This window comes from Pan paniscus, chromosome 18 (genome assembly GCF_029289425.2).
Source record: "Pan paniscus chromosome 18, NHGRI_mPanPan1-v2.0_pri, whole genome shotgun sequence".
NCBI lineage: Eukaryota > Metazoa > Chordata > Mammalia > Primates > Hominidae > Pan > Pan paniscus.
Genome location: NC_073267.2, coordinates 98,576,301 through 98,590,756, shown reverse-complemented (window position 1 = coordinate 98,590,756; position 14,456 = coordinate 98,576,301). Strand labels below are relative to the sequence as shown.

The 14,456-nt window shown below is 64.0% G+C and overlaps 3 protein-coding genes across 8 annotated transcripts in view; 2 read left to right on the top strand and 1 right to left on the bottom strand.

Annotated features, from left to right (window-relative positions):
- GALNS (galactosamine (N-acetyl)-6-sulfatase) overlaps positions 1-4,022 on the top strand; it is a 45,698-nt gene extending 41,676 nt beyond the window's left edge. For 2 of the 4 annotated variants that reach the window (XM_055100488.2, XM_055100487.2), the window contains exon 14: positions 405-4,022. In XM_055100488.2, coding sequence (XP_054956463.1) covers positions 405-713 — 309 coding nt within the window. In that variant the 3' untranslated portion in view covers positions 714-4,022. The remainder of the gene's footprint in view (positions 1-404) is intronic. The other 2 variants (XM_055100490.2, XM_055100491.2) reach the window with 1 other exon arrangement.
- A 1,542-nt stretch (positions 4,023-5,564) lies between these two features.
- Positions 5,565-8,259, top strand: APRT (adenine phosphoribosyltransferase). 3 transcript variants are annotated; one of them, XM_003805767.7, is made up of 5 exons: positions 5,565-5,909; positions 6,073-6,179; positions 7,172-7,305; positions 7,580-7,658; positions 7,888-8,259. In XM_003805767.7, the coding sequence occupies exons 1-5, from the start codon at positions 5,686-5,688 to the stop codon at positions 8,028-8,030; spliced, it is 687 nt and encodes a 228-aa protein (XP_003805815.3). In that variant the 5' UTR covers positions 5,565-5,685; the 3' UTR covers positions 8,031-8,259. The 3 variants fall into 3 exon arrangements, with proteins under 3 accessions (XP_003805815.3, XP_008972933.2, XP_008972929.2); XM_008974685.5 differs by having other exon boundaries at positions 5,752-5,909; positions 8,022-8,259; XM_008974681.5 differs by having other exon boundaries at positions 5,752-5,909; positions 7,821-8,259.
- Positions 8,260-8,469: 210 nt separating this feature from the next.
- On the bottom strand, positions 8,470-14,214 carry CDT1 (chromatin licensing and DNA replication factor 1). Its single transcript, XM_034940911.3, has 10 exons — positions 13,826-14,214; positions 13,070-13,210; positions 12,839-12,975; positions 12,100-12,297; positions 11,868-12,013; positions 11,616-11,716; positions 11,063-11,251; positions 10,534-10,686; positions 10,255-10,456; positions 8,470-9,621 (listed from the first exon to the last, which is right to left on the bottom strand). Exons 1-10 carry the CDS (start codon positions 14,051-14,053, stop codon positions 9,458-9,460), a joined length of 1,659 nt encoding a protein of 552 aa, XP_034796802.1. The 5' UTR covers positions 14,054-14,214; the 3' UTR covers positions 8,470-9,457.
- Positions 14,215-14,456: the final 242 nt, after the last annotated feature.

The following is a 14,456-nucleotide window of genomic DNA, read 5'->3' as shown; positions in this document are numbered from 1 at the left end:
GACTCGGGGACCAGAACAACGCTGCACCAGGGCAGCCGCAGGTCCAGAGCCGGCCACCCGGGCCTCTGCCTGGCTGAGCTGAGACTGCGGAGCTCCAAGGCCCCTCTCCTGCCCCCCACAAGTCACTGAGGGACAGCAGGGCGCGTGAGAGGGTCCGGGGTCCCCTGGTCCTCGACTCCCACACGGGCAGCTTCTCCTTGCGGGGGCCCTGTGATGACATCCAAACTCCCAGGCTCTGAAGGCACCGAGGCAGGAAGGGCAGTGCCCGGTGGGTCCCGGGTGGGCTGGTGCTGCACTGCTGAGTGGCGGCGGCCCCAGGGCCCACCTGCGAGGTTCCCATTTGTGCCTCCTTCATGCTGGGCCAGCCCCAGAGACCTTCGCATCAGACCTGATCTCACTCATAGGCATCCACCCAGAGCAGCACCTCCGTGCGGCCTGACCAGGCCTTGTTCACCTCCAGTAGAGAAACGGCCTCATCACACCAGCATCGGCCAGAAACACAAGCACAAACGTGCCTCCAAAGTTTCACTGAAGTCTGTGTTCAAGCCACAAAGGATGCGTCGTCTTGTCCAGCCCTGGGGGCCGCAGCAGTCAGGGCCTCTCAGGAGCAGCTTTTCTGTCCCCTGCTTGGGGGTCCCATAGGGTGGCGTGTGGACGGCCCAGCCATCCCGCGTGTGCAGTGGCCGCAAAGGCCTGTTTCCCAGCACAGCTGATGTGGGTCCCAGCAGGGCAGGTCTTCACAGCTCCTTCAGATGGGACACGTGCGGCCCTCGCTCTAGTCGGCAAAAACGAGCCACACACACGTCTGCGGTGTCGCTCCTGGGTGCCCAGAGCCCACCGAGCACAGTGGAGATGGCCGAGCCCAGCCTCGAGGCCCCTGGGCCGTCGCTCACCTGTTTACACGGGCTGGGCGTGGCTGCCCACAGCCCCTGGATCGCAGGATTCGGGAAGAAGGCCCCTCGGCAGCTGCAGACTGCAGCCTGGGCTCCTGCTGTGCGGGCGAAAAGGCCCAGCTGAAGCCTCTTTCCAGGGCCAGACCCAGCTGCAGCGTGGGAGCCGCTGGGTGCCCGCCGTGCCGTGGGAAGGAAGGTGGTGGCTCTGAACAGCCAGGGAGCCACAGCGTGGGCCGGCGGATGTAACAGGAGAGCACCGGACATCGGGAGCACCTCCCAGCAGTGAGGACCATGGAGGGCAGATGGCCTTGTCCCTGCCCAGGGACCGTCCACCCTGCGGGGGTTATTTAGGACTGGGCAGGGCAGGGCCACCTCCGTTAGTTGGGGGGCGGGGGTGCCTGGCAAGTTTCATAGGAAGATATTCAGGGCCCTTCCTTCAAAGGGACCTGGGCAGCTGGCGTCCCCACCTCTGGACTCAGTGGTGGAGCAGGGAGGTCCCTGTCTCAGGACCCCTGAGTCTCGGGAGCCCAGGGCCGCCAGCCGTGGAGGAGCCCTGGCCTTCTGCCCTCCACACCCAATCCCACTCCGTGCTGCTGGGTCCTTCTCTACGACCCAGGCTGCAGTGGCTCCACGGGCGCAGGCCACACCCGCCATGGAGACAGTGGGCACAGGGCAGGGGAGGTGGGCGCACACGGCCTGGCTGCTGCTGCCATCTCCTGGGCACTGGGGGAACTGCCCCCACCGCCACACCTGTGCTCTCTGCAGGGGGAAAAGTGGTGCCAACTCAGACCTGGCGAGCTGAGCCACCGGGGTCTGAGGGGCCCAGACGCCACCGTGAGCAGAGCCATGGGGGAGATGCACAGACACGCGTGTGAAGCCTGGGGGCCCTCCTTACCCCTTCCCTGCCCTCTGTCCCCGCCAACTCCAGGCCAGCCCCAGGAGAGGAGCTCAGTGGCGTCTCTGGCACAGAGGAGAGGGAGTATGGCCACCTGGACTCCTGCTTCTGGGACAGCTGAGCGGCCTTTGAGAAATGCAGATCCCCCATCCAGACTCACACACACCCTGCGGCTGCCTCTGCTGCCCCTGGAGTTTGGGAGCAGCTTCTCACCCAAACCCACTCCTGCTCTGGTGGCCAAGGGGGCAGGGACACTCATGCGGCATCCCTGCTGCCGCCTAGGGCTGGAGACTGTCCTTAGTACCCTGAGCAGCACCCAGAATCCAAAGTCTGTCCCGGGAAAGTGCCCTCAGGGCCATGCGGCATCTGATGTGGCACAGAAGTGGCCTGGACGGGGACACAGAACCAAACTGCACTCATTTCAGCCAAGAAGGCTCCTCTTAGCGGCATAAGTCTCCCTTTCTGTTGCCAGGAAAAGTGCCCTCCCATCAAGCAAGGCTTCCACTAAGCGAGGCTGCACTGTGAGGTCCACACACACCCAGGCGATGGAGGGGTGCGGGCTCCGCTCAGCACCGCACTGAACTGAGCCCAGCAGCACAGTAGGGACTGGCTTCTCCCTGGGAAAGGCTTCTTGAGAGGCTGAAGCTGCAGGAGAGGGTGATGAGTTGAGAAGCTCAGGGTGGGCCCTCCTGGGAGGACCGCCTGCCCTTTCTAACACTACTGGCCCTCGGAGGCCCTCAGCCACTTGGCAGCTGCATCCCCCATACCCGGGACCTCCCCGCCAAGTTCTCATTTCTCCAACGGCAGCCTTCAGAGCTGAGAGGCCGAGTCAAGAGGGCGCCATCTCCCAAGTTCCCATGATTCCTGGGGAGCGTCTGTGTAGCTGCCCACCTGGACCGAGGTGGTCCCCACACTGAGGCCAATTGGTTGGGAGTCCGGGGTTGACCTGGGCAGGGGACACATCAAAACTGCTCGAGGCCAAGCGCGGTGGCTCACGCCTATAATCCCAGCACTTTGGGAGGCCAAGGCAGGTGGATCACCTGAGGTCAGAAGTTTGAGACCAGCCTGGCCAACTTGGGGAACCCTTGTCTCTACCAAAAATACAAAAATGGTTGGGCGTGGTGGCTCACGCCTGTAATCCCAGCACCTTGGGAGGCCAAGGCAGGTGGATCATGAGGTCAGGAGTTCAAGACCAGCCTGGTCAAGATGGTGAAACTCCGTCTCTACTAAAAATACAAAAATTAGCCAGGCATGGTGGCGCGTGCCTGTAATCCCAGCAGCTACTCAGGAGGCTGAGGCAGGAGAATCTCTTGAACCCGGAAGGCAGAGGTTGCAGTGAGCCAAGATCGCGCCACTGAACTCCAGCCTGGGTGACAGAGCGAGACTGTCTCAGAACAGCAACAACAAAATGCCCGCTGCTGCTGGGTCCAGAAGAGCTTGAATAACTGCATGTTCTTTTTCTCAATTTTCATTTCCCAGAACTGGGCACCTCCGGGCTGTGAAAAGTTAGGGAAGTGTCTGACACCTCCAGAATCCATTCCCAAGAAGTGCCTCTGGTCCCACTAGCGCCTGCGCAGACCCAGGCCAGGCCTGGAATCTCCAGTTGGCCCTGCAAGTGCCTGGAGGAAGGATGGCTCTGGCCTCGGTCCTCCCCCAACCCTGCCCAAGCCAGACAGACAGCACCTGCAGACGCAGGGGGACTGCACAATTCCACCTGCCCAGGACCTGACCCTGGCGTGTGCTTGGCCCTCCTCCTCACCCACGGCGCCTCAGACCTCAGGACCCTGCCGTCTCACGCCTTTGTGAACCCCAAATAATCTGAGACCGGTCTCAGTTTATTTTGCCAAGGTTAAGGATGCACCTGTGACAGCCTCAGGAGGTCCTGATAACAGGTGCCCCAGGTGGCTGGGGATACAGTTTGCCTTTATACATCTTAGGGAGACACAAGATCAGTATGTGTATGGCGTACATTGGTTCAGTCAGCCTTCCACTGAATACACGATTGAGTCTGGCCCAGTGAATGTGCATTTTTATGTAAACAGTAAGGGAAGGGGGCAATCACATAAACGTTTGTCTCGGGGAGCCCCAGAGGGATGACTTCCAGTTCCATCTGTCCTTTGTCCACAAGGAATTTCCCTGGGCGCTAATTATGAGGGAGGCGTGTAGCTTCTTATCATTGTAGTATGTTATTTAGAAATAAAACGGGAGGCAGGTTTGCCTAATTCCCAGCTTGATTTTTCTCTCGGCTGAGTGATTTTGGGGTCCGGAGATTTATTTTCCTTTCACACCTTCTCAGCAGCTGCCAAGGATCAGGTGCCCAGCTCCCGCTGCCTCCCGGCCGGCCTCCTCCAGAGCCCAGCACCACATTGCTTGCTGAAGGGCAGGACTTGGGGCTCCTTGCTGTTCCCACGCCAGCCCAACAGCCCGGGGTTGAAGGAAGCCACAGGGCCAATTCTGTGTTGAACCCTCCCCAGGCCCCTCCTCCAGTACCCCCCCCCACCCCACGCCTTCCCAGGCCCCCCTCGGGCCATCTGGGAGACAGAATCAGAAACAAGGAAGGGGAAGGCGGAGGCCTCCTGGGCTGGATGTGGACGGCTGAAGTGTAGCTCACACACTTGGACCGGTGGGGCCGGCTCATGTGGCAGCTTCCCCGGGTACGTGACGATGTCAGGGTCCTCCATTTCCACCTTCCCTAGGGGTCTGGAGCCCAGGCCCCAGGCCTTGCCAGCCCTGACCACCGCACACTGCGAGGCAGCCGCCCCTACCACGCCCCTTGGCATCAGAGGATGGGTCCCCCACCCGCCCTGGAACCGAGGCCCCAGCAGCCGCATGCAGCCTCCGGCCTCCCCCTCCGAAGGCTCCTGGGGGCTGCCTTCCACTGAGTGGGTTTTCCCTTCTGCAGTAACTGCCAGGCCAAAGCTGAATTGTAAAAGTTGCGAAATGATGGGCCGGGCGCGGTGGCTCACGCCTGTAATCCCGGCACTTTGGGAGGCCGAAGCGGGCAGATCACGAGGTCAGGAGATCGAGACCATCCTGGCTAACACAGAGAAACTCCGTCTCCGCGTGGTGGCGGGCTCCTGTAGTCCCAGCTACTCGGGAGGCTGAGGCCGGAGAATGGCCGGAACCCAGGAGGTGGAGCTTGCAGTGAGCCCAGATGGCGCCACTGTGCTCCATCCTGGGCGACAGAGCGAGAGTCCTTCTCAAAAAAAAGTTGCGAAATGAAGAAAAGTCTTGGAATAGAGCACAAGGCATTTTAGCTCTGGGGATTTTCTTGAAATTGTGTTTGGGGGGAGTTATGCCTCACACAACCCCCTGGGTACCAGTCCTCGGGCGGCCAGGGGGTTCACAGCTCCCCACCCCAAGGCTAAGGGGTCACCTGGCCTCTGCAGGCGGACAGAAGGGCTTCTGCCCTCGCGGATGCGCGCCCTGGCCTGGCCACACCTTCCGGCCTCCCTCCCCCGGGTCCGGGCGGGGAAGAGCCGCCTCAACGGCAGGGCCCATCCGCGAGAGGCCAGCGCCCCTGGCCGGTCCAGCCCAGGCCCGCCGCCTCCACCCTGGGCTGCTCCCTCCGGGCCCTGCACCGCCCTCCTGCTACTTGGACTGCTTCCTCACGCCCTCCTCCACCCCGCGCGCCAGCCTCCCGCGCGCAGCGTGGGGATCTCGGCCAACAAAGGAGAAAGGGCGCGGCCCGTACGCGCGCCAGGTGCGTGGGCGAGACCAGCTCCCGCCCCTCCTCCAGCCGCCAAGGCCCCGGCCCACAGCTGCCTGGCTGCAGTCAGAAGCGTAGCCCGAGACAAGGAAGGGCGCCTTGACTCGCACTTTTGTCCGGTTCGAACGTTCTGCTCAGTGGTGCGTGGAATGCGAGCGCGTCTTAAAATCGATGGCGCCTAGGAGTCCATGAAATACGGTACAGGCTTCCGGCGACGGATGCCCCGCCCCTCACCCACGCTCCGCCCTCCGGGGATGCCCCACCCCTCGTGGCGGGCCCGCCAGTCCCCGCGCAGGCGCGCTCGGGCTGCCGCTGGCTCTTCGCACGCGGCCATGGCGGACTCCGAGCTGCAGCTGGTTGAGCAGCGGATCCGCAGCTTCCCCGACTTCCCCACCCCAGGCGTGGTATTCAGGTGCACGCACAGGCCGCCCTCGTGGCGCCCCGACCTGCGGGCCTACGGATGGGAGCGCGTTGCCCGCGACCTCGGGGCGGGCGGGGCGGGAACCCTCGTCTTTCGCCCCCGGGGCCCTGCCCTCCTTCGGCCCCGGCGTCACCAGGCCTGTCCTTGGGTCCAGGGACATCTCGCCCGTCCTGAAGGACCCCGCCTCCTTCCGCGCCGCCATCGGCCTCCTGGCGCGACACCTGAAGGCGACCCACGGGGGCCGCATCGACTACATCGCAGGCGAGTGCCCAGTGGCCGCATCTAGGGCGCTTCCGCCTCTGCGCGCGCCGAGGGCAGCACGTGGGCTCTGCGCGTCTGCTTGGGGGAGGGCCTTTGGGGTTCTTCAGGGGGCGCCGGGACGGGCGCCGTGCTTGGGTCGCCCGGGAAGGGTTGTGAGATTGAGCCCCCGAGGCCGCCGCGCTGTGCAGGCGTCCTTCCCGCAGGTTCCGGGTCCCCAGCCCAGGACAGGCGTGACCGAGTTGCTGGGTCAGTTGGTCTCCCTGGAGTGCCCAAGCTGAATCCACAGGGCCCAGCTGCCTTGCTTCTTGTTCCTTCTGCGAGCTGGTATTGAGCACCTGCCACGAGCCAGGCCTTCCCTGGTGAAGATCACGGAATGCCCACCCAGGGAAGGGAGGCCTGGAGGCCTCTGGGAGAGCCAAGAGGTGGCCCAGGGAGAACAGAGTGTTCCTGGCGCTCTTGCCTCTCCTAGAGTGTGACAGCCGACTCCCTGGACACTGCCCTGAGGAAAGCGCCAGCTCTTGCTGGAGCCACAACACTGCCAGAGCCCCCTTCTCACCTCCTGCAGGAAGCCCTCCCTAACCTCCTGCCAGGCCGGGGCAGGGTTTCCCTGAGCGTCCCCCAACCATCACAGCTCAGGCCACCTCAAGAGACTCCCTTTTTAGACAGAAGCCCTGGTGCAGAGCTGCCTTTGAGAGTAAGCTGAGGCCTGGCAGGTTTCTACCAGCCCAGTTACAGATGGGCTGCTCAGCTCAGAGAGAGGGGTGGTGACTCCCCTAGGAACACACAGCTAAGAAGTGGTCCCTTAAAAGACAGACCCAGGTCTGCACTCTGACCTGGAAGCAGCTCCGGGTAGGTGATGGGTAACATTCCTTAAATGGTGCATGTCACTGGCCTTTCAGCTGGGAGCCAACCAGGTACCCCTTGCCACCGGCCAACCCTGGCCCCTGGGGACTCCCATGCTGCCGAGTCACTCCTGTCACTTACCCTGACAGGCCTAGACTCCCGAGGCTTCCTCTTTGGCCCCTCCCTGGCCCAGGAGCTTGGACTGGGCTGCGTGCTCATCCGAAAGCGGGGGAAGCTGCCAGGCCCCACTCTGTGGGCCTCCTATTCCCTGGAGTACGGGAAGGTAAGAGGGCTGGGGTGGCCAGAGGAAGGGCAGGGCCAGGCCACCGTGGCCACTCTCCCCCAGTTCGAAAAGGCCTTCCCAGGCGTGTCAAGTGGAGCTGCTGTGGTTACAGTGGCCTTGGGAGCTCAGAGAGGTTGAGACATAGGCTGGGCTCACACAGCCAGGTAACAGCAAGGTGGGGTTGGAGTCAGGGCCTAGGGTGGCAGCTGCCAAGCTGTGCAACAAAGCTGTTTTCTGCGGGAGGCTGAGGACCACACACCACTTCCCACTCCAGGCTGAGCTGGAGATTCAGAAAGACGCCCTGGAGCCAGGACAGAGGGTGGTCGTCGTGGATGATCTGCTGGCCACTGGTGGTAAGGGTCTCCCCGCAGCCAACTGCTGTGGCTCCAAGGGCCTGGTGGGAGTGGGACAGGACCTCACTGTGTGACATGGGATGCAGCTTACTGTTGTCCAGAGGGTGCCTGGTGGCCAGGCCGACACCTTCCTCTCCCCATGCCTTCCCCTCCCCAACCCAGGGGCTGACCTGGAGCACCTGCTGTCTGCAGCCCAGGCCAACTGGGGACCTCACCCTCCCATCCCCAGGAACCATGAACGCTGCCTGTGAGCTGCTGGGCCGCCTGCAGGCTGAGGTCCTGGAGTGCGTGAGCCTGGTGGAGCTGACCTCGCTTAAGGGCAGGGAGAAGCTGGCACCTGTACCCTTCTTCTCTCTCCTGCAGTATGAGTGACCCCAGGGCCTCCCAGCCCAACATCTCCAGCTGGATCCCAGGGAAATATCAGCCTGGGGCAACTGCAGTGACCAGGGGCACCGGCTGCCCACAGGGAACACATTCCTTTGCTGGGGTTCAGCGCCTCTCCTGGGGCTGGAAGTGCCAAAGCCTGGGGCAAAGCTGTGTTTCAGCCACCCTGGACCCAATTACACACAGCGGGAGAACGCAGTAAACAGCTTTCCCACAAGAGCCGTCTCCTGTCCTCCTGTTCCCCAGGGCAGGGAGCCCCAGGACAACACCAGACTTGAGCTGTACTGTGGGCACGTGCTGCTTGGCGTGATGCCCAGCAGAACCTGTCCTGGTTCTCACCTCAGGAGCTGGAACCCTCCAGGCACTGCAGGAAGAGGCCATGTGGGCCCATCTTCTAGGGGAGCAAGCGAGGGCTCTTCTGCGGATCTAGTGGCTATAAGCATGACTTTATTAGAGTTTAGGAGGTCAGAAGTACTGAAGTCAAGGTGTGGGCAGAGGCCAGTCCCTTCTGGAGGCTCCAGGGATGTCCTACTTGTCCTGCCCAGCTTCTCCAGGCTGCCTGTGTCGGGGCAGGGCCGCATCTTCAAAGCTGGCTGGCTCTGGCCCTGTCATGAAGGCCCTGTGATGACATGGGGCGTAGCTGGACAATTCAGGATCACCTCTCCAGTCTTGAATTTTTTTTTTTTTGAGACGGAGTCTCGCTCTGTCACCCAGGCTGGAGTGCGTGCAGTGGTGCGATCTTGGCTCACTGCAAGCTATGCCTCCTGGGTTCACACCATTCTCCTGCCTCAGCCTCCCTAGTAGCTGGGACTACAGGTGCCCACCACCACACCCGGCTAATTTTTTTTTTATTTTTAGTAGAGATGGGGTTTCACCATGTTCGCCAGGATGGTCTCGATCTCTTGACCTCGTGATCTGCCCACCTTGGCCTCCCAAAATGCTGGGATTACAGGCGTGAGCTGCCACACCCACCCCAGTCTTTAAATTCTTAATGACAAAAGTCACCCTTTGCTGTGGGAGGTCCCATATTCAGAGGTTCCAGGATTAGAGGGGATGGCCTGCCACCCACACTACCCAACCCCATATTGCCACAGAGCCCCCTTCACCCCCAGCCACACTCCCGATGGCCCCCCAGGGGGTGCTGGATCTGGCTTCCCTTCCCCACCAGCAGCAAGGACAGAGGTGCCCACAGAAACCGGTTTAATGTGAATCCACCAGGTGAGCCCCATGAAGGGGCCCACCACCCGCAGCCAGAGACCCTCGGGCTGTGCAGCCTGCAGCCCACATCTGCCTCTGGCCCTCAGGGGCGCTGGGGAAAGGAAAACCAAAGTGTATCATGTTCATAAAAGAAAATGCTGGTGGGCCCAGGCCAGCGAGCTTCTGAAGCCCACGTCTGTCCACAGTGGCCCCCAGGCTCACAGCCCCTCCTCAGCACGTGTCTGGTGGGCCAGGCGTGCAGTGATGTGGGCCAGGTCCGCGGCCTTGTCCAGCTTGACGTAGGTGTCGGTGCGGATGCGGTGGAGGCTGAGCCAGTCCGGCAGCAGCTCGGAGAGGAGCAGCAGGTGCTTCTCCATTTCCCCTGTGGGAGGAAAGGAGGACACTGAGGCTGGTGCTGGGCCCCAGCCCTGCATGGGCAGCACTTGAAACCAGCCTGACCACCCAACCTCTGTGCCTGCCTGGTCGCCCTCAGAGCCCCATCACCAGGACTTAGGGCAGAGGTGGTTCTGATCAGAGGCCCAGGTCTGGGTGGTGTGAACAGTGACCGGAGAGAGCCAGGCCTACGGTTGAGGCCCTGTGAGGAGGCACCGAGCATGGAGGCTGCCAGCCCATGAAAGCCCTGAGGCAGGGGGTGCCCTGTAGCGTCGGGACCCCTATGTGCTCAGGGCCTGGTGACGAGAGGCCTGGGAGGCAGTGGAGGGTTCATGTGGGGTCCCTTCTGACCAAGGACTGCAGGTGGTCAGGGAAAAGGGCCAGAGCTGTGAGGGGGAAGCTGCCTCCAGAGGCTGCAGGTGTGGAGGGGCCGGGCGGAGGCTCGGGGGTGGCTCCAAAGAGGGCGGAGCGCCCAGGACACACCAGTGCAAGAGGCCAGCGCCCACTGCACATCTGAACAGAACACATCAGTGACAGACACCCCTGGTCAGAAAGCTGGGGAGGCAGCTGCAGCACCAGGCAATTCCACCGTGCACGCCCCTTCACCCCGCCCTGCACGTACCAGGGCTCATGATAGTACGACAGCTGCCCACCATCCTGGCACAGGCCACCTCCATGCTGAGCGCAGGCTTGCGTTCGGACACGAAGACGCTCCGCAGCACGCGGGCCAGCTCAGGCAGCCGTTCTAAGCGCTGCAGCCGCTGCTCCTGCTCCGGGCACCGCGTCATCTGTGCCAGCTGCTTCTGTGCCTCCTTGGCTCGGATCTGCAGCAGGTACCGGGACCTGGTTAGTGGGCAGCAGGTCACCAGGCCCCCACCCGCCATCACTGGGGACGACTCACCCGCTCCAGCAGATCCTGGGACACCCCCTTCAGAGCACTGGGAGAGGCTGCAGGCGGGGTGGCTGGTGGGGTAGCCGGCAGTGCTGGCCTGGGAGACCCGGGGCTGCTGGGCGCAGCAGAGCGCAGGGCCAATTGACTCAAGGCCTTCTCCATCTGCGAGAGGGACAGGTTGGACTGGAGAGGTCACAAGATGCAACGTGCCCCTGGCTGTCTGCCCAGGAGTCCCCGGTATCTCTCAAGGCACAAGTTCACCCAGCACACTGGGTGGTCTGTGCTGGTCAATGCAGTGTCCCAGTGTGCAGCATCGCCTGCCCAGGCCAACTCCCCACATGGGGCTAGTGGCAGAGCCAGACTTAGAGGCTGCAGCTGGGGACAGAGGGCAAATGCCGCCAACTCTGTGGATCCGCCAGCCAAGGAGGAAGCCAGATGAGGCGTCAAGCTCATCACCAAGGCTTCCACCTCTTACGCCTGGGGTCAGGCTGGCCCACCCACCCGGGAGAAATGGGCTGCCCAAGCCTCGCAGTCTCACCCTGGGTGAAATCAGGTTGCGGGCCCGGGCCAGCACCTCCTGAGCAGTGGTGAGCTTCTCCGTGGCGGGTGGCTGGGGCAGCGCGGCCGGCTCGATGTCAGGCACTTCATCCACGTTGAAGCGCGGGTGCCAGCGGGTCAGCTGGTCCTCCGGCACCACGATGGGGGGGCTCAGGGAGGCCAGGAAGGCCTGGGGAGAAGGAGTAGACAGGTAACCCTGGGCACATCTGAGACAAGGGCAGACTGCATGTGAGGTAGGCCTGTGCTTACGTCTCAGCCGGGCCGCCTCGGGCAAGTCACTCAGCCTCTGCCCAGTGCTCAGCTTGGAGGGAGAGCACAAGGCCTCCCATGGTCCGCACTCACTGAACGCCTTGGGGACCTCCTCAGTGCCTGTGGCTGCACCCTGAGCACACCAGCCCTCAGCTCAGGGTGAACCCAGCCCAGTTCCATCCCAGGAGAAGCTGTGAGTGGCAGGGATGCTCCAAGCACAGGGTTAGGTGCTGAGGCAGTGCTGGTGCCACCATCTTCACACAGCGGGGCCAGGGGCCGCTCACCTTGTGGTGCTCCTTGACGTGCTCCACCAGCTTCTGGCTGAAGATCTGCCGTCGCTGCAGGAGGCGCGAGGCCGTGAGCTGGGGGGCTGCTCCGTCAGCCTCTGTGGGACGAGTCCAGGCCTAAGTCCCTACCAGGCCACCCAGCCACCCACCCGTGACCAGTCCTGGGCCAGATGCCCTGCACCTCACACCCACCCTGGAAAGTGTGCGGCTCACAGATGGGGAAACCGAGGTCCCGCACCCAGCACTCACCCTGCTCCAGCAGTGGCTCGATGGTGAGCTGGTAATCTGACCTCCTGGCGCCATCCTTGAAGGTGGGGACACTGCGCTCCTGGCGGAAGCGGTAGGAGGCTGGGTACACGGTTTTGATCTGGCCAACGTTGCGCTCCTCAAAACGCCTATGGGAGGAGGGGGGCGGCTCAGGAGGCAGGCCCGGGCCCACCCCCAACTCCAGGACAGCCGCAGCCCACCCCCGGCCACTCACCTACGCATCATGTCCTGGACGCCCCGCTGGACCTTGGCAAAGGTGGGCGTCTCGGAGCGGTTGTGGAGCATGCCCACGATGGTGTCCATGCTGCGGAACATCTCCGCCAGCACCTGGTACTTGTAGGGCAGCACAAGCCCCGGCAGGCCGGGCTGGGCCAGGGCATGGAAGCGCTGGTAGGCGGGCGCCTTCTCGCCACTATCAGGGAGGGAGGAGCCTCATGAGAAGCAGTAGGCCCCTACCCCTCCAACGCCACAGCAGGCCCCTCGGCCAGGGAGACCCTCCGATGGGGCCTGCCACGCCACACACGATGGCTTTTGCGGCCCTTGCATACCCACCAGCACTGGCACCGTTAGGGGTAGCAGTGGTGACGGGAAAGCCCGGCTCCACACCCCAGCTCTGCTGTGTCCACGCAGCTCCCCCAGGGAAGCTCTGCCCTCTCCCCAGCGCAGTTTCGTCAGCTCTCAGGGGCAGAGGCAGACAACACACCAATGCATCAGGAGCATTTGAAACCTGCCAGAGTCCCCGAGGCAGGAGCTGCCCCCCGCAGGAGGGACTGAGGGCACAGGGCCAGCAGTGCCCGGGACCTTTTTCTCAGGGGTCTGGGTCCACGCCCTGGTGATCTCACCACCACCCTCCCTGGAAGGAGCAGACCTGGGCCTCTGACAGGCTCGCTGGGCCACGCCTGCCACCAACCCGGCCTTTGCCGGGGCCTCGTGGCCGCCCACCCAGCACTCACCATGGCTCCTCAGGGCGGCCCTCGGCCTCTGGGGTGCAGGACTCCCCAGCATCCTGGGCACTGGCCTTCAGCGCCCGGACTCTTGCCCCCAGCTCCCGGGCCCGTTGCAGGCATGACGCAAGCTCAGAGATGGTGTCCTTCAGGGGGATCAGGGGACATGGTGCTGTCAGGCAGGCAGGCAGGCCGGCACCACTCAGCCCTCCCGCATCTGCCCCAGGCCCCGCCCCTCACCTGGTCCTGCGCGGATGTCAGATGGGGCGGCTGACCTGCTGCCGGGGTGGATTTCTTTATCTTCTGGCCCGGAGAAGGGCAGGCTGGGATGTCTGGGGCCTCGGGGGAGTCGGGGGCCTCGGGGGTACTGGGGCTGGAAACCTGGTGGGAGGGACCCCAAGGGTGAACTCATGACAAGACCTGGTGCTCCTGGCTCTGCAGAGGACCCCGAAGGATCAGAAGCCGCTCTGAGTTAACTGGGATGGGCATGGCTGGGGGGCTTAGGACTTCCCGTAGATGGTGGTCTGTGCTAAAACTGGCCGGGGACACAGCCTTGCTCTCGTCTCCCGGGGCCGTTTCCAGGTCGGACCCCTGCCCTGGCCTCGCAGAGAAGCTGGACTTCTAGCCCCATCATCGGATCCAGTGCCTCCTGCTCATCTCAGGAGCCAGCCAAGTCCCCAGTGGTGGCAGGGCGCCCCCAGGATCCCCCGGCCTGTCCCAGAGTTCCCTGCGCCCCGCCCTGCCTCCCCGCCCCGTCCCGTCCCCCCCGACTGTTTCCCCGCCCCCGTCCCTCCGCCTCAGTTTCCCCGAGCCCTGCCCCCCGGGCCTCAGTCTCCCCGCCCCCAACTCCCCGGCCTCAGTCTCCCCGAGCCCCGGCCCCCGGGCCTCAGTTTCCCCGCCCCCAATCCCCCGGCCTCAGTCTCTCCGGGCCCTGCTCCCCGGGTCTCAGTTTCCCCGCCCCCAACCCCCCGGCCTCAGTCTCCCCACGCCCCTCACCTCGTCCACCGACAGCCGCAGCCTCCTGCGGGCCGGTGGCCCGGCCTGGTCGCGTCCGGGGGCGGCGGGCGGGCGGGCGCGCTTGCGGCTGCCACTGGTAGCGGAGTCCGGAGCGCGGAGTGCGGGCCTGGCGGGGCTGGGGGTGCGGCAGGCCAGCTTGGGCGGCGCGATGCGGGGGGGCCCGGGGCGGCGGCGCGCGAAGAAGTCGGTGACGCGGCGCTGCTCCATGGCGGCGGAGTGCGCGGCGAAAGCAAGGAAAGAAGAAGGAAAGGAGGAAGAGGCGGGCGCGGTTCCCGCCAAATTTCCCGCGGGCGCCCTGGTCCCGCCCCCGGCGCGGACCGAACCATCGGGGCAGAGCACGGGGGGAGGGAGGGGACGGGGCGCGCATGCGCGCTGGTGGGCGCGGGCACCGGCTTGGCCGCGCGCATGCGCCGACGTGCGGGCGTGGACTCGCCGGCGGGCGCCGTCGTGCGTGGGACTTTAGCGCGGTCTCCGGATCCCGCGTGTGGCTCCCACTTTTCAGGGCGTGTCAGTGGGGCCGCTGGCTTCAGGGTCAGAATGAGCGCAATCCAGGCAAACAGCAGCGCGCGCCTGACAAAACCCCGGCGCTGCCCGGGGGAGCCGAGGACGG